Raw genomic sequence first — 17,583 nt, 5'->3', positions numbered from 1 at the left:
GAACAGTTACCTCTGACGTGTTCAACATAAGAACGTGGACCAGGCCCAGTCCTGGGGGCAGAAATGCTGGGACAGAGCTCCCCCAACCTAGACCTGACCCCTCCAGCCCCAACAGTGTGAATCCTATGGTAACATGGGTGGGGGACCACGCTGGGACAGGCAGCACCCACATGAATGCATAGGGGCAGAGCCCCAGGGCCACAGCAAAGGGAGGCCCAAGCCAGATGGTTAACATCTTTATTGCTCTGGGTACAGGGGCAAGTGCTCAGGAGCTCTTGGTGGGGCGGGCCCGCTTCCTCTTCACCATCACAGGCTTCTGACTGCGCAGGATAGCACTGGCTCTGCGAATGGCAGCCTGGAAGGACAAAGAAAAGGCTCAGCACACATTCCCACACCACCTCCTGAGAGCAGCTCCAGCCCCACTGGTCAGAAGCCCTGCTTACCATGCGCAGATCCGGACGGTACTTATTCTTGCGGATCATGTGCCTGATGCTACTGAGGGTGGCCCGGGCATTCTTGTTGATGGTAGTTCGCACATAGGAGGTAGCGGGTTTCCGCTGGCCTGGGGCAGGGGATGGGGTGGTGGCAGCAGCAGAGGTCAGTGTGATGGTGCAGTGGTACATGGGGGACCTGAGCGCCCCACAGCCAGCCCTATCCACCCAGCCTTGTACCAGGAGTTCGCTCTTCTGTGTCCCTGACACAAGTTCATAAAGTCACTTCAAAGCAGCCTGGGTGGCTCAGCAGTGGAGCATCTGCCTTCTGTTCAGATCATGATCCTGGAATCTCAGAATCAAATCCCACATTGGGCTCCCTGTGGGAAACCTGCTTCTCCCTCCACCTATGTCTCTGCCTCTCTCATGAACAAACAAACAAAATCTTAAAAAAAAAATTTAAATTAAAAAAAAAGGGAGGGGGCAGGAATCCCTGGGTGGCTCAGTGGTTTAGCGCCTGCCTTTGGCCCAGGGCACGATCCTGGAGCCCCAGGATCAAGTCCCACATTGGGCTCCCAGCATGCAGCCTGCTTCTCCTTCGGCCTGTGTCCCTGCCCTCCCCCTCTCTATGTCTATCATGAATAAATAAAATCTTTAAAAAATAAAAAATAAAAAGGGAGGGGGGAGAGGAAAGCAAAAGACTTGTCCAAGGTCACTGGCACACAGGCCACCTGCCTGCCTGACTCCAGGGCAGGAGGATGCTCACCCCACGCTGGTCAGGTTTGCAAGTACCTGTGAGACTGAAGCTCCAATCAAGCTGAGTCACAAGATGAGGCCAGGGTGAGCAAGAGCCCTGCAGCAAGCACCTGCCTGCCCATCCACAGGTGGAATCTGGACCCCACTGCCTGTGGTTCAGAGGAAAGCACCCCTTCCTTGTGTGCAGAGCTGAGGGCCTCTGTCAGGATCTAAAGTAGAGCAGTCAACGAGGTCTTGGGGAGTGTCCTATGCCCCAAACAACAGATGTGGAAGGTGTTGCCCAAGAAACCAAGGACCCTTCACACCACACCAGTGACTTTAAACAATGCCAGTTCCTGGGGCACCTGGGTGGCTCAGTGGTTCAGAGCGTGATCCTGGGATTGACTCCTGCACTGGGTTCCCTGCACAGAGCCTGCTTCTCCCTCTGCCTATGTCTCTGCCTCTCTCAGTGTCTCGTGAATAAATACATAAAATCTTTAGCCAGTTTCTGATAGTCCGGAAGAGACCACCCAACAACCTGACAGGGAAGTGAGGGCTTCAGGGCACAAAGCAGCAGCATGGGGTTCTCAGGAGCACAACAAGAACCCTGGATGCTCACTGGTGAGCTGAGAAAGAGTAACCCCCCTTCAGGGTGGGCAGGAGTCCAATCAAGAACCAGCATGCCACAGCCACTGCTGCCCCTGCCCTGGGCAGTAGGCTCCAAACCCAAACAGAAAACAGCCCTCAACAGAGCTCAGGAAAAACCTTGCTCCCATCTTTTAAAATACCCCAGCAAAGGGATGCCAGGCTGACTCTAGATGAACATTTGCCTTTGGCTCAGGTTGTGATCCCAGGGTCCTGGGATCGAGTGCCACATCGGCGCCCCCCAACAGGGAGCCTGCTTCTCCTTCTATATCTCTGCCCGTCTCTCGTGAATAATGCTTTTAAAAATAGATGACGTAAAATTTTAACCAAAACACCACCCAGTAAAGAACAAAGGTGAGGGAATTGTGATGCCTCTGGTCTACACAACACCTGCCTCTGAAACTCTCCAGTCCCCCTGACCCTGTCACACGAAATCCTGTCCAGTAGGAGTGGGACGCTCGGGACGTCTCCCGAATGCACTCGGCGGCTGAGGGGTCAGACTACTGCAGCGCTGCACGGATACCTAGCCTGCTTCAAGCCCTTCGCCGCGCTAGGTCGCGCCGTCCAGCTGCTGAGCACCCCTCCCCCTGGGGTGGACCGCCGCCCGATCCCAGCCCCGCCCCGCCGGGGGCTCACCTGATCTCCGCTTCAGGACCACCACCACACCCTTGCCGTCGGCCGCCGGCTCCACGCCCACAGTCTTGCGGTGAATCAGACCGTTGTAGCGGAAGGAGTTGCGAGCTTTCAGGTTGTTGGGCTCCTGGGAAGGGAAGGGGGCGCGGCGAGGCCGTGAGGCGGGAAGGACCCCGGCGATGGCGGCGGTTGCCTCTCCGCGCCCGGGCGCCCCGCTTACCGTGCTGTACGTCTGCTTGTTCCTCTTGATCAGGAAGCTGGAGCAGTTCCGCACGACCATCCACTGCAGGTGAGCGGACATGGCGGCGGCTGCGGGGAGAGAGAGCAGGGGAGGGCGTCAGAGGCGAGCCGCGGGCCGGGGCTGGGCCCAGGACGAGGGGAGAACACGAGATGCCGCGGCGAGCTCCGGCGGCGGGAACGGGGGTGCGCAGCGCCAGAGGCCAGGCAAGGGCCGGCAGAGGCCCCGGGCCGCGGGCAAGCGTCGCAACCACGCGGGAAGACGGAGGGCCGCGCGCTCACCTCCTTTCCTTACGGCAGCGAGAGACGGAAAGAGGCAAGTAGAAGACCCGGCGACGCCTTTAATTCCAAACGCATTTCCGCTTCCTCTGTGGGCACGCGCTTGCCCTCGCCTGTCCCCGCCTCCTCCCTTCCGCCTCCGAGGCGGCTCGGTAACGTTCGGCCACTTCCGCCGCCTCGTCGCCAACCGTTCGGAGAGCTCCGGAACTCTTCGGCTGGTGACGCGAGGGCGTGTTCTCCGAGGCTGAGCGCCACTGTTCCGAGGGTCCTTCGTGTGTTTTCGGAACTCCAGCTCTGGATTTCCGAGTGAGTCCAGTTCGAGAGGCCCGAAGTCCCTTTCCACAAGGGTTTCTCTCCAGGATTGCTCACCAGCGCTGAGCACAGGATAGGCGCTCAATAAACATTCGTTTTATGAATAAACGTGAGAATCCGTTAATTACTTAAGGCTAGCTCCAGGGTCTTTGGATACTTCCGATCTTCTTCGTAAGCTCTCGGCTATTCCCGATGGAGGCACGGAGGCCCGATCGGGCATTCCGGAACTCTCCGGAAAGGCTCTTTCGCGGGCTGGCCGCCTTCTCTTATTGGCGCAAGCCCTTTCGGGTCTGTTCGGAAACACTCGGCTCTCATCGGCCACATTCGGAATTCCGTGGCTAATCCCCGCTGACCTCTGGGGTTGCCCTCCCCGCGATGCCCTCAAACGCTTTAGAATCTAGAGAGATTCCCGCGGGACGGAATCTTTCCGCCGACTGTCACCCCGGGAGGGCGTAGATTACCTCTAAGGGCGAGTCGTTTGCAGAAAAGATTTGCATGGGAAAGCTGTTGGTTCCTTCAGAGGGTCCTATCTGTTGGCCTCTTCCGGCCCTCCCCCTCCAGTGTGCCCGCTGTGGCACCCCTTAAACTTATGGAAGTTTCTCTTCTGTGGTCGCGGCCCTCTTCGGGGGCGGGAGCCCTGCCTGACATACCTCGGGATCTCCGGCCTCGCCAACACGGGGCTCAAGGAACAGTGGCTTTATGTTGCCCCCCCGCGCCAACCCCCAGTGCACCTTGACCTGTGGTAGTGTCGGGGTCCCCGTCTGGCTTCGTTCCCAGAGAGCCCCAATCGTGCAGAGGCACTAGGAGAAGTGCAGGGTACTGCCCTCTGCCCCCTGTAGAGCACCCACATCTGGAGGTGGTGCACAGTGCAGGAAGGACCATCCACTCCATGCCTCTCATGCAGGCGCACGGGCCGCCCTACGGCACATGCAAAGAGTGGGAGAAGGCTAGTTCCCAGGAGTCCCATGCTTCCTCTGCCTGCTGATTCTTTGGGTCCCCGGACCTCTTGAGGTCCAAGAGCCTCGTCGGATTCTTGTTTCTGACCCCACCTGTCCCCTCTGTGGGGTCTGGTGCGTACGGGGCCCCTGAAGGCACTAGGCAGAGATAGCCTCCTGCTGGACGCCCCACGCTACCTCCATTCGGACACCCTGAATTCTGAACATGTTCCTTAGCGCTCCTTCGGGTGCATAAGGCCCCTCCCACCCTGATCAGTGAGGCTGGCAGCCCTCAGCATAGGCCTCTGAGGGCCAGGACGTGCCCAGAAACCAGGGTCAGGGCACCTCCAGGTCGGGCCCGTCTGCCCCTCAGCGTGGTCAGGTGACCAGGCGGGCGCCCGGCACACCTGGCGCCGTCCCTTGACCCCGCCCCGGGCCGCACCCCAGAACGCTCTCCGAGAGAGCCAGCGCGGCGGAGCAAGGGCCATGGCGGCGGCGCCGGCGGTGGGCGCCCCGCAGGGGTCCCCGCCGGGTGCACAGTCCCCACCGGCTGGCGCGCCGGTGCCCGCGTCCGGTCTGGGCCGCTGCCGGATGGCGCTGCTGATGGCCGTGGCGCTGGACGTGGCGGGCATGGCGGCGCTGCTGACCGGCGTGTTCGCGCAGCTGCAGGTGCGCGGCCGCGACTTCGGCGACCTGCTCATCTACTCTGGCGCGCTGCTCGTCTTCCTGAGCCTGCTCGGCTGGATCCTCTGGTACACCGGCAACATCGAGATCTCGCGCCAGGAGCTCGAGCGCGACTATGGCCTGCGGCCCTCGGCGCTGGCCCGCCTGGCGCGCAAGCTCTCCCGCCGCTGGTCTGCGCCGGCCTCCGGCCCGCGCGCCGCACCCGGCTCCCAGGGAACGCGCCGAGCAGCCCGCGCGCCCCCGCCGCCCGCCGCCGGCTCCCGCCGCGTACGCCTGCAGCTAGCTACGCTCGAGGCGGGGCCGGGGGCGGCGGGCGCGGGCCCCGAGTGAGCCGGAGGTGAGGGATGGGGCCGCAGGGAGAGCAGCAGACAGCTGGACGACCGGACGGGGTGCGGCGGGGGCAGCTGGAGAGACAGGGGGAGAGCCGGAGAGACAGGGGAGACAGCTGGAGAGATAAGAGGGAGAGCCGGAGAGGCAGCGGGGAAAGCCAGAGCCCGGGACAGGAGGCATGAGCGCAGCCTCTGAAGAGAGACCTTGCCCCCCAGATGAAGCCTAGAGCCACGATCCGCTCTCCCCCACACTAGGAGACCCTGCCTTGCACTCCAGCCCACTTAATCCTCATAGAGTAACTGGGTCTCCGAGTCACTGCCGGTACCATCCCCATTCCAGTGGAGGACAGGAAGGTCCAGAAAGGTGCCACCTCTTGCCCAAGGGCACACAGCTGGGATGCTTCTAAAAGAGAGGGGGAATGCAAATGCCAGGAGTGTGAAAGCAGAGAGGGTTCTGCTGCTCATCCCTTCCTTTTTCTATCTCTCCTCTGTCTTCTGTCCCCTTTTGTAAACACCTTTGCTCAGACACCTGCTGTTTCTCCCTGTGGCTTTCTGCTTAAACCTCAGCCTCTCACTGCAAGCCCTGCACGTTTCAGCCCATCTCCCTTCTTTGCAGCTATAATGGCATCGCTCAGTCCTCGGACAGCCAGGCTCTCCTGTCAGTTGTCCTCCATGCATGCTCTCCCCTGCAGCAGGAGTGCCCGGGGCCGTCTGTCCTCCACGCAGAAAACATCTCGTGTGTCCGTTAAGATCCAACTCAACTTTGCTGCCTTTCTCTGGGTCTTCCTTTGTCTGAGGTTCCCTGTTATTGCTTGTGATGTGTCTTGTGAGTGTGTGCTGGTACAGTCTCCTGCTTGACAGGGAGCATCCTGATACTAAGGCCTGTGTCTCTGGTGTCTTCATTCTTAACATTGCCCAGCAAAAAGTAAGCTCAGGAAATCAGAGGCAGGTGATTGGGTCTGTGGGTGGCTGCGTGGACAGATGGGTGGATGGTTTGATGGGTGGTTGGATTGGTGGATAGATGGATATAGTTAGACTGATGAATTGGTAGGATTCACCAGAATTGGTTTGGGCAGATAGGAAGATGAGAGAATGGATGGGTTGGCCAGTGGATGGATAAAGAAGTGGAACAGTGAATGGATGAGTGACTGAATCAGTTTCTGAGAAGGGAGATCTGCAGGGGTACCTGGGTGGCTCAGTGGTTGAGTGTCTGCCTTTGGCTCAGGGCATGATCCTGGGGTCCTGGGATCGAGTTCCGCATCGGGCTACCTCTGCTTCTCCCTCTGCCTCTGTGTGTCTCTCATGAATAAATAAAATCTTTTTTTAAAAGAGTGGGGGTGGTGAGTTCCACAAAAGAATTAAATCCCGATGTGCTTAGACCTCTGCATGTGATGAACTTAACTCTTCTGTGCATCCAGAACAGTACTAGTTAGAGACCCTTCTTTGTGAGAACTGAGGATGTAGTCACTCCAATCACCTGCTGTGTTCTGTAGTTCAGAGGAGGAGCCGAATCTAAGAAAAGATGTAAGCATGGGTGAGGAGGCATCAGCTCGCACAGAACTTGGCCTATAATAAAGAATCGCTCACCAGCGGCAAGAATCCTTCACCTTGCCCAGGAGTCTAATGTCGCTGGCTGGGTCTCCTGCTGGAACCACCTGCCAGAACCATGGTCCTAAGTGACTGGAATGGCAGCCCCTCTTCCAAGGAAGACAGACCTGTTCAAACACAGGACTCCCTAGTGGGCGAGGTGCTTCCAGCACACAGAGGACAGAGAGCCTCAATTTTAACACAGGGACCTGAAGATTCTGGCTCTGGGACCAGAATATGTTGAGTAGACAGAGCCACCAGCAGCAGCCATTCTTTATCCCCTCATTTTTTTCCTCTGTCTCTGTGTGTCCCTGTGTCTCCATCTGTCCCTTTACATGTCTATGTTTCCTGACATTCCTGTCTCTCCTCCAGCTAGCCCTGGACTCTGGCGGGCCACACAAGCTGCGGCAGGTGGGGGCATGGAGGGATGGAGGAGCAATCAAGCAGGTGTGCCAGTCAGCGTGGGAGGGGCTCCCCCTGCCCCTTAGGCCACTGGGTGCTAGGCCCCAGGAATGTATGAATCCTGAGCCCCCAACAGTCACTAATACCACCCTTCCTCCTGCAGACGACCACACGGCCCCACGTGTCAGGACGGGACTGCGATGTTCAGCTGTGCCCCACATCACTTGGCCTCCGGGATGCCTAGCTGTCCTCCTCTCTCCTTCCCTGGATAAATGGCTCTGCCTCCTAGCTCTGTGTGTCTCTCTGGGAGAGGGGACAGTACTGGGGCCAGGCCATATACAAAGGGGCCACCCACGCCCTAGGAGACCTTGGGGCCCAGCCTCACACTGGTCCCTCACAAGAAAGCAGCCAGGATCTCGAGCCCATACCCACCCACCCCCCCAGTCCAAACCTCCTCAGCCCAGGCCCCTCTGTTGGTGCAGGGGTCCTCCAAGAAGCAGACAGGGGGACAAATTAGACTTACAACATATTTATTGGGAGGAAATATTAAAAAAAAAAAAAAAAGATTTATTTCAGAGGGGAAGGGTCTGAGGGGGAGGGAGAGGGAGGATCTCAAGCAGGCTCCCTGCCTGCCCAGCGCACAGCCCCACAGGGGCCTCGATGTCACAACCCTGAGGGCATGCCCTGAGTTGAAATCAAGAGTCCGCACCCACTGAGCCACCCAGGCGCCCCCGGGAGGAAGTGCTGATGGAGGGTAGCTGGCACGGGTGTGACACCTGAGGAAGGCCGGAGGGTTGGGCAGGACAAGTCTTGTGCTATACACGCTTCCAGGAAGATTTCTGCCCAGCCCCTGGAGAGTCTGAGAATAAACCCGCTGGGGGCGGCCCATATCCTGCAGGGAGTCCTGCCCCTGGTCAGGCATTGGAGGCGAGGCAGGCTGGTCAGGCACAGGCTGGCAGAGGGGAGCGGGATCCCAAGAGTAGGTGGCAGAGACTGCCGGGCAATGGTGCTCCCGCAGGAAGGGGACAAGTCATGGCCCCATAGCTGCAGTATGCACTCTGGTCCAGGCCACCACCCATGTACTCAGCACGCCCTGCTTTCAGACCTCACTCGGCCCTGAACCCCATGATCACAGCCCAGCTCCCTGGCCCCTGCTTGCACACAACACACTTGCGCACGTGCACACACTCTCACACACACACACACACACACACCCTGCCCCAGAGCTCAGGTCCCTCCTGTTCCCATGGTTCTGAGAAAAGACACCACACGTCCATATGCTATATCTGTATTGTGGGGTCCCCCCAGGGGTGCCCCTAATCTTCGTCCTCTCCACCTTCCGTTTCTTCACCCCCTTCTGTCGTCCCTTCCCCTTCAGTGGCTCCTGACACATCCGCGTTCCCCTCCGTAGGAAGGGAGGTTGGCACGCTGCCCGCAGATGTCTTTTTATCACTCAGAGTCCCCCGGTCCTTGGATAACAGAGAGACGGTCCTCGACAGGTCACATTTGCCCTTTAAGAACCCTGGAAGGTGCAGCATGTCCCGGCGCTTGGCCCACCTGGGAGGAGGGTACACACTCAGCCCTAACCGGGCTGACTGCTCCCCTGGGGTACGGGTGCCCACCCCAAGCCCCAACGCCACTTGCCAGAACAAGCAGATGCTGGAGATTAGGAAGAGGAGGCCTCCACATGTCCAGCCCAGTGCCCACATATGCTTCCTCCGCATAGTTTCTGAACAAAAGAGGCAGGTTTGAGACCTGGGAGTCTCAGCGGCCAGTCCTGCCCCGGGGACCCCACCTCCAGGCACTCACCATCTGGCCGCTGGTGGTAGCAGACCCCATCACGGTAGCAGCAGCGTAGACGCAGACAGAGATTGGGATTCTCGATTGCGGCCTGGCCCCCACAGCTCTCCCGGTCCCACACATCTCCCTCACAGCCTTGGGACGAACCACAAGTGGCAGCTATGTCACAGAGTCTGTCCTGAAGGCCTCAGAATGCTAGGGTCCCAAAGTCAGACTCCAGGCCTGCCTGCCTGGTCCTACTAATCTGTGCAGGACCCAGGAGTCCAGGCCCCCAGAGCTTCCTCCCTCAGGCCCCAGAGTCCAGGCTCCTAGCCCCTCCTCCCTCAGACCCAGGAATCCAGTCCCCCAGGCCCCTCCTTCCTCAGATCCAGGGGTCCAGGCCCCTAGCCTCCTTTTCCCTCAGACCCAGGAGTTCTGGCCTCCAGGCCCTATTCCCCTTAGACCCAAGAGTTTAGTCTGGGCTCCCTGTCCTTGGGGGACCAAGGTTTAATTCATTGCTCACTCCATGGATAGAAGAATCCCTGGATTCCATTCCCATCTGTGAAGAAAAAGGATTGGTGTTAGAGGAGGCTGTATGGAGGCTGAGGAGCCTCCCTGCCCAGCTCTTGGACCCTCACTTCAGCCCCCTTACCTACTGAGCCCTGCATCAGCAGGAAAAGGCTCAAAGCTGGGATCCCAGAGGCCACCATGTTGCCTCCCCCAGACCCCTGGGGCCTCTGTGGGGACAGACCCTGAAGGCCATCACCCCAGCAACCAGCGGGGCCCCGCCCACCTACCCACCCAGCTTTCAAGGTTCTAAATTCTGTTGCTAGGGAGCCACCTGAGCAGTGGGGGAGAAGGAAGGAGGGGGTCACACTGGCTTGGTCATGCCTGGTTGTTAAGAAGTTGCTTCCTTAGCAACAAGGTGGAAAGGTCCATGGGGGTGGGGGAGGGGGCCTGGGCATCAAAGGAGCCTCCTTATCGGCTTGAGCAGAAAGCAGGTGGTGGTCTAAGGCACCTCCTGCTTGCCAACCAGGGGACCTGGGGCCTGGGAGACCTTACTGCCAGAGAATCCCTCTGCTTAGTAACCTGATGCCTGCAGGCAGCTCTGGGTGGCTCAGGGTCTCCTGAGACATCATTGCCAGGGTCTTCCCCCTAGCAATCAGGGCGTGTTGGGGGGGCCTGAGGCTCACTGAGCCCCATTGTTAGGAAGGCCCTCCCACTAATGACCCGGTAGCCTGGGAGGACACAGGGGAAGTGGGGGTTGGGCCAGAGGTCAGAGCACTTGCTCAGGAGTCCTCTTGTCCCAAAGGCACTCCAGGCCTCCCAGTGGAGAGTGGATGGGGGATGTGTAAGGGCCCATGGAGATGGGAGGGTGGCTCATGGGCAGGAAGACCTTCCCTGAGGCCTTTCACTCCACCCACAAATGGGGAGAGGGGTCCAGGGGTCCACGTGGAGGCCCTCAAGGTCACCATTTGTTTCCCCTCAGAGGGGCTGGGTTGGGACCATGATTCCTAGTCCTCTCAGGTGAACCTTCATTCAACTTTGTAGTACAGTGAAGAGGGGGGCAGTGTGGCTTTGGGGGCTGGATTTCTGAGGAGGGAGCTGGGGGCCTGGACTCCTGGGTCTGAAGGAGGAGGCTGGGGGTCTGGACTCCAGGGTCTTAGTGGGGAAGGACTTGGGGCTGGGACCCCTGTGTCTGAGGGAGGAGGAGGCCAAAGACCAGGTCTGAGGGCAGCTGTCCAGGAGTCCAGACCCCATTTCTCAAGAAGCCCTGTGAGTCTGACTCCCGCTCTGCGCATCTCTTGTAAACATCCTGGTCGGAGCTGAGTGGCCCTGGGCTGCCTCCGTCAGAGATGACACAGGTTAGAGGGGGCTCAGCAGGGGGCCGGGGGTGGGGGGTCATAGGGGTTGTGAGGCTGAGGCCAGCAGCTGATGACCATTTCCTGTGTCAACATCATCTGGACCCACTTCGCAATTCCCGGGATTCCTCAGGGATCAAGGAGGGGGTGGGGGGCGGGGCTGCCGGGCCCTGGACCTCGGCTTGGGACTGGGGGGCCCCCCCCTGCTCTCACGGCCCTCACCGCTAATGACAGGTTTGGGCTGCTTCTGCGGCCTGCCTGCCCCGTCACCCCCTAGAGGCCAGACAGGACCCCCCAGGGACAGACAGACGGACACACACAGCCTCGGACCTGCTGACCTCACACCAGCCAGTCCTCCCTTGCCCACGGGCAGCACATGAGCCAGGACCCCTGCTCGTATCCCAGCAGCCTCTTACCAATGTTTGTGACCACCCCAGCAGTGGGTCTCCCGAGCCTTGTCTCTGAGCCTCTGAGCTTCTTTGTGTGTCTATAGATCACATTGTTTTGCATCCTTGTCTTTTTCTCACACTGGATATCTGTGCTCTGGTCCCTTTCCGTTCGTTGGTGTCATCTTGCCACTTTTTTGTGACTCCCCAATCCTGCCTGTCATTGTCTGTCCCCCATCCCTTCTTGCTCTTCTAGCAAAGGAAATAATCTGAGCCGCATCCCTGTCTTGAAGACCCAGGGTCCTGCGTAATCCCTGACCTCCTGCCCTGCACTCACCCAGTCTCCCTCAGCCTCCTGAAGCCAGGAAAGATGGAAGATGGGGAAAGATGACCCCACGGCCCCAGGGTGCGGGCCAAGGCAAGATGATCCAGGGGGACAGGCACCAGCCAGGACACTGGCCCGGCCCCAGACTCCTGACCTTTCCAGTAGAGCATTCCCCAAACGGCAGAATGGCCACACCTTTTTCTCCACCTGGGAACCAGGGTTTAGGGCCTGGACACCTGATATCAAGGTCTGAAAGAGGAGGAGGCTGGGGGTCCAGGGTCTGGGGTGGCCCCCCTGATTCCCAGTGGAAGGGGCTGCCATTGCATGATCCCTATTGTTGCTCTCAGACTGGCCCCAGGCCCAGTCCCCATCCCCTCAGGCCAGTCCATCCCCCAGGCTGGTGGCCTGAGTCACCTTGGCTGGCCCCGCCGGTCTGGGGGGGGGGGCTACGTCAGTTCTCCCCTCACTGACGCAGCCTCAGGCCCCCCCACGCTGACTCAGCCGGAAACAGGCCCCCTGAGGGGCGGAGACCCAGTGGTCAGAGGCCTGGGTCCCTGCGGGAGTAGAGCAGGAGCTGGGGAGGGCCCCTGGGGGGCCCTGGAAGGGGTGGCCATGACAGACCGAGAGAGAGCGTGCTCTTACCTGAGGCAATGAGGTCATGTCCCACCATGGGGGGGCTGTGACCTCACCTCCCCAGGGACTTGAGCAGTCACCCTCCCCCAGTGGTGGGGAATGGGAGGTGGAGGACTTTAGCCCTCATTCATCCCTGGAGCCCCCCTGCCAGCTCAGCAGTTTTGAGGGCCAGGAGGGGGCCTGCAGGGGGACCCTTAGAAATCTGTGTCACTTTTTCTTCTTACTCCCATCCCGTCTTTCACTAGGAGGGGGGATGCTTCTGGGGATGAGGCTCTGGACCTGGTCCCTCATTGGCTCTGCTCAGTGGACTTGGTGCTCATCCCGATGCCTCTGTCTGCAATGCTGTCCTCCCACCCCACCCCACCCCCGCTGTCAGCATGTCTCCCTCTCCTGCTCTGGTGTCCCGTGCAGTGTACTGCTACCTCTGCCCTGTTCCTGTCTCCACTCCCTGGCCGAGCCGCTCTCTTCTTGTGTCTGTCACCCTCATTATCATGCCTGCTCATTCACCATCTCCAGCTCTCACACTGGATACTACATCCTTCTCTGGGTCTCCCTGCATGTGTTAATAAAAATCAAGGAAGAGAATTGCAATGGTTCATATTTGTTCATATTGACAGCTGACCCTATGCCTTACACGAGGGAACTCATCCTTACCCAGGTGTTTGTGTGTGTGTGTGTGTGGATGGGTGGAACGGCTGCTGGGTTATCCCCATTTCACAGAGAAGGAAACTGAGGCACAGAGAGGGTGCAACAGCACCTGTGCAAGGTCCCACCTCATCTGGGCTTCTCATGCTCTCTCAGTCCCCTGTCTCTGCTGTTCACCCCCCCCCCCCCCACTGCAGATTCTGCCCATCACTGCCGCCATGGCTCAGCACCTCCATCTCTGTGTGCCTACATATCCTGGGGCCTCTGCAGCTTTGTCACCTGCTGCCTGCCTCCCCTCTAAGCCTGCAACAATCTGTCCTTTTTTCTCCCGGTGTCTCTCTGCTCCTGCAATGTGTCTGCTTGGTGTGCCCATTTCTCTGTGTGTCATCTCTATCTCTGCAGTTCAGACTCTTGTCTCTGTCCCAGGGTCCCCCTCATCTCTCCAAGCGTCTCTGTCTTCTTGCTTGGGTCTCACACTCTCCTCCGCTTGCTTTCTCTGTCCCTTGGAGTCTCTCTGTCTCGCTCATCCATGTCCCCAGGCCTGTGTCCTGTGGCCCTGTACCCAGCTCTCCCCCAGCCTCCCCTCCTCTCCGCCTGTCCGGTCCAGCCAACCCCCTGACCGCAGACCCCCTGCCCACAGCCCACAGCCGGGCCCCAGCTCTCCAGCCGCGGGTGTCTGCCCCTGTGGCGGCCTGGGCCCAGGAGGTGGAGGGAGGGGACGCCAATGACCTCACCAGCCCCTCTCCGACCACCCCCCCCCCTTTCTCTTTTCAACTTTTCCAACTTTTCCTTCTGTGCCCTCCTCTGAGCGAGGCAGCGTGAGCCCTGCGAGGCAGCCGGCTCTGTCTGAATGGAAAAGGCAGGCAGGGAGGGTGAGTCAGGATGTGTCAGGCCGCCCTCCCCTGCCGCCTGCCCCCCGCCCGCCCGCCCTGGCCCCCTATATAACCCCCCAGGCGTACACACTCCCTCACTGCCACGGCCCTCGCTGCTCACACGCACATGCCTCCCCTCCCCAGGCCGAGGCCCAGCTGACCCCCAGGGCTCCCCAACGGCAGCGGACAGGGAAGGGTTAAAAGGCCCCCAGCTCCCTGCCCCCTGCCCTGGGGAACACTTGCCCTGTGGGGACATGAACAGTAAGTTGGTTCAAGTTCATGGGGTGGGGGGGACAGGAAGGGAGGAGGGAGGGACCGTGGCGAGGAGGGTGGGGAGCAGACTGGCACAGCGGACAGAGAGGGAGCCACGGGGAGGCAGAGACAGAGAGGAAGGAGATTCCGAGAAAGCAGAGGCCCGGAGAAGAGACGGGAGGACGAATCTCTGACGCCGAGAGGCGCGCAGGGCAGAGCGAGGGAGATGGGGACCCCCAGACAGACAGAGGCCGGGAGGTGACCGACCCCCAAGGGCCCGGGACCCCCATTCCTCCCGACAGAGAGGTTCCGGGAGGGAAACGGAGGCAGAGAGCCCCAGGAGGTGAGCGCCAAGTCCAGAGCACCGACCTCAGTCAGGGGGAGGAGAGGAAGAGAGACCGCGGTGCAAGACAGGAACGGGACAGCCAGACCGTGCGGACCGACCGGCAGACAGCGGCGGGGGAGGGCCCGGGGGGCGGGCTGGGGGTGTGATGCGGGAGCGGGGCGGCCCGGGGGGCGCTGATTGGCTGGCGGGCGCGGGGGTGGGCGGGGCGGCGGGGGATGGGCTGGGGAGAAGCGCGCGGGCCGGAGCCCCCAAGTCCTGCGCCGCCGCCGGGTCCCGCTCGGCGCCCGAGCCGCTGCCTCTCCCCGCCCAGGTGTGCTCCGTGGGCGTCCCCGGCACCTCGGCCGGGCCTCCTGCGGCCCGCTAGGGGGCAGGGGTGCCTCCCAGGAAGGGTCTGGGCCCCTGCCCGTCCGGGTCTCCTTCCCCAGCTCTAGCTCCAGCTCGGGCTCCCGAGGCCCGGGGAGGGGGCAGGTTCTGGCCTGTGCCTCCCCCCTCATGCCCCGCCCCGGGGCCCAGATTCCGGCGTCCGGGGGCGGACGGGAGACGCCCGGCCCGTCTACCCGCCCCGGGCCGCGTCTGCTCCGACGGGCGGGGCAGCCAGAGCCGGAGAGGGAGAAAGAAGCCCGCCCCGGGCCTGCGACCTGCCGCGGGCGCTCCACCTTGGGACTCTAGACCCCCAGTCCCTCCCGCCTCAGACCCACCAGTCCGGTCTGAGCTCTCGGCCTCCTCCCGCCCCCAGGTGTTTGCTGCCTGGTCCTGGTCGCTCTGAGCCTGTGGCCAGATAGAGCTGCTGCCCCAGGGCCACCTCCTGGCCCCCCACGGGCCTCCCCAGACCCTCGAGCTGAGCTGGACAGCGCCGTCCTCCTGACCCGCTCCCTCCTGGCGGACACCCGGCAGCTGGCTGCACAGCTGGTAGGAGAGGCTGGAGGGGCCGGGCTGGGACGGGGACCAAGAGCGGGGAGGGCTTCTGGGCTACCACGGTGGCAGAGTCGGAGGGGAGGGAGGAGTTTGGGGCCTGTCTGGAGGATGGAGAGACCCTTGGAGTTGGGCAGGGTCCCCCTCAAGGCTTCTTTGCCCCCGCAGAGAGACAAATTTCCAGCCGACGGAGACCACAACCTGGACTCTCTTCCCACCTTGGCCATGAGTGCAGGGGCGCTGGGAGCCCTACAGGTAAGGGAAGGGAGCTTGGATAGGGGCAAAGGTGAGATCTGGGCAGTGGGGGGGGGGGGGTGCATGGGAGATTGGGGCCAGGCAGTGGCAGGTATTCCCTGATGCCCGCATACCCTGTGTCCTAGCTCCCAGGTGTGCTGACACGGCTGCGGGCGGACCTGTTCTCCTACCTGCGGCATGTACAATGGCTGCGCCGGGCAGGGGGCCCTTCCCTGCGGACCTTGGAGCCAGAGCTGGGTGCCCTGCAGGCCCGGCTTGACCGCTTGCTGCGCCGGCTGCAGCTCCTGGTAGGACACCTCAGCTCCCAGACCTGACACCTAGACTTGAAACCCGAGACCTGCTCTGAGACCCTTGCCCCTGTCCCTCAAATCCTGTGGGCCCCAAGACCCCCAGACCCTGACCTAAGGCAGCCTGGAGGCCCTGGCTCTGCTATCTCCAGACCTCAAGAACCTAGACCCTGAGGTCTCAAATGAGAAGACCCTACACCTTGAGCTCTGAGTCCCTAAGACCTCAGATGCTGGTCATTAGCCCTCAGGACCTCCAAACCCTGACTGCTAAAATCCTAGACCCAAGGACTCTGAGATCAGAAAACTTCAGATAGTTCTGGACCTCAAAGTCCAGCTCCCAGTTCTGAGACCCTAGCCCTCACCCATGAATTCCTGAGCTTGGATAGGAGAGACCCCACGTCTAAGACCCCAGCCCTGAGATCTTGGACTCAACCCCAGACTTGAGCCCCCAGGCCCTAGCCCTCACCTAACACCAGGATCCCAGTCCTGACTCTCTAGAGCTCACTCCCCAGCCCCCTGAACTTGGCCATGGAATTCCACCTCTGACACTCCTACCTTTTGGCCTCAGCCTTCATTTTCTAAACGCAACATGCTGAGAACTGTCCACTCAGAAACCACACCTCACAAGCTAGAGACACTGCGGGAGGATGTAGCCTGGACTCCCCAAGACCCCATTCAGTAGAGGCTCCAAACACCACTTCCCAGGACCCCCAATGCACCCCAGACCTATTGCTAACTTTCTGTTCTCTCCCAACAGATGTCCCGCCTGGCCTTACCCCAAGCACCCCCAGACCCACCAGCTCCCCCGCTAGCCCCCCCAGCTTCAGCCTGGGGAGGCATCAGGGCAGCCCATGCCATTCTTGGGGGGCTGCACCTGACCCTTGACTGGGCTGTGCGGGGCTTGCTGCTGCTGAAGACTCGGCTGTGACCTGCCACCCAGAACCATCAATGTCCTTCAATGCCACATCTTATTTATTTATTTATTTTGGGACTGGGGGCATGGCAGCCGGAAGACACCCTCTCTTTCTCTCCCCCTAAATAGAGACAGTCACTCCAGGAGACCAGGGCAGAGTAGGGGGGGTATCTGTGCCTTATTTATACTTATTTATTTAAGGGGGTGGGTGGGAGGCAGGTGGACTTGAGGGCCAAAGGGGCAGGGAACTGGAGTCCTGGATTCTTGAATCTCTTAAGAAGTCTGGCCACACAGTGTTTCCTTGTCCCTCAACCCTCTGGGCCTGGGCAAGAACCTATATTATTTATTAAACAATTACTTTTTATGTTGGGGTGGGGAGGGAAGGGAAAGGAGGTCTGGGTTTTTGTACAAAAATGTGAGAAACCTTTGTAAGATGGAGAAGGGGGAATTAAATTTGTCAAACACATCCACTGAGAGGTGATTTCTCTGAGGGCTGGAACAGGGTACTTGACGCTGGGGTTCCTGGAGCAATGGAAGGTTCCAGAAGGCCATCCTATGACCTACAATACTTGTACGTGACAAAGTATGTATGCAAATTTGACATTGTTCATCATGGCAATGTTCACAACAGCACATCAGTAACAGCCTAGATGTCCAACAATGAGGGATGGTTTAATAAGTTACACCTGTCCAAGTGATGGAATACCATTAGCCAGGCAGAGGGGATGCCACAGAGGCACCATTAAGGCAGAGAGAAAGGAAGTTAGTAAACACTGCATGATTCCCATTTTGTGTTTGGATGGATAGATGGATGGATGGATAGATATATAGATGTTTTTAGAAGTCCTAGATTATGGGGCACCTGGCTGGCTCAGTAGTGCATGTGACTCTTGATCTCAGGGTCATG

General features: G+C 60.0%; 4 protein-coding genes across 4 annotated transcripts; 2 read left to right on the top strand and 2 right to left on the bottom strand.

The window, feature by feature from the left end:
* Positions 1-220: 220 nt before the first annotated feature.
* On the bottom strand, positions 221-3,108 carry RPL28 (ribosomal protein L28). The gene is made up of 5 exons (XM_041745489.1): positions 2,964-3,108; positions 2,665-2,753; positions 2,448-2,571; positions 444-562; positions 221-355 (listed from the first exon to the last, which is right to left on the bottom strand). The coding sequence occupies exons 2-5, from the start codon at positions 2,743-2,745 to the stop codon at positions 266-268; spliced, it is 414 nt and encodes a 137-aa protein (XP_041601423.1). The 5' UTR covers positions 2,746-2,753; positions 2,964-3,108; the 3' UTR covers positions 221-265.
* A 1,392-nt stretch (positions 3,109-4,500) lies between these two features.
* TMEM238 (transmembrane protein 238) lies at positions 4,501-7,497 on the top strand. Its single transcript, XM_041745487.1, has 2 exons — positions 4,501-5,228; positions 7,373-7,497. The coding sequence occupies exon 1, from the start codon at positions 4,694-4,696 to the stop codon at positions 5,219-5,221; it is 528 nt and encodes a 175-aa protein (XP_041601421.1). The 5' UTR covers positions 4,501-4,693; the 3' UTR covers positions 5,222-5,228; positions 7,373-7,497.
* Positions 7,498-8,481: 984 nt separating this feature from the next.
* Positions 8,482-9,698, bottom strand: TMEM190 (transmembrane protein 190). The gene is made up of 5 exons (XM_041745486.1): positions 9,641-9,698; positions 9,512-9,547; positions 9,019-9,144; positions 8,854-8,938; positions 8,482-8,766 (listed from the first exon to the last, which is right to left on the bottom strand). Exons 1-5 carry the CDS (start codon positions 9,696-9,698, stop codon positions 8,526-8,528), a joined length of 546 nt encoding a protein of 181 aa, XP_041601420.1. The 3' UTR covers positions 8,482-8,525.
* Positions 9,699-14,636: 4,938 nt separating this feature from the next.
* On the top strand, positions 14,637-17,561 carry IL11 (interleukin 11). Its single transcript, XM_041745488.1, has 4 exons — positions 14,637-15,218; positions 15,390-15,476; positions 15,602-15,763; positions 16,521-17,561. Exons 2-4 carry the CDS (start codon positions 15,447-15,449, stop codon positions 16,689-16,691), a joined length of 363 nt encoding a protein of 120 aa, XP_041601422.1. The 5' UTR covers positions 14,637-15,218; positions 15,390-15,446; the 3' UTR covers positions 16,692-17,561.
* The last annotated feature ends 22 nt before the right edge of the window (positions 17,562-17,583 follow it).

This window comes from Vulpes lagopus, chromosome 2 (genome assembly GCF_018345385.1).
Source record: "Vulpes lagopus strain Blue_001 chromosome 2, ASM1834538v1, whole genome shotgun sequence".
NCBI classification, from domain to species: domain Eukaryota; kingdom Metazoa; phylum Chordata; class Mammalia; order Carnivora; family Canidae; genus Vulpes; species Vulpes lagopus.
Note: the sequence above shows the minus strand (reverse complement) of the source record. Positions and strands in the feature narration are given on the sequence as shown.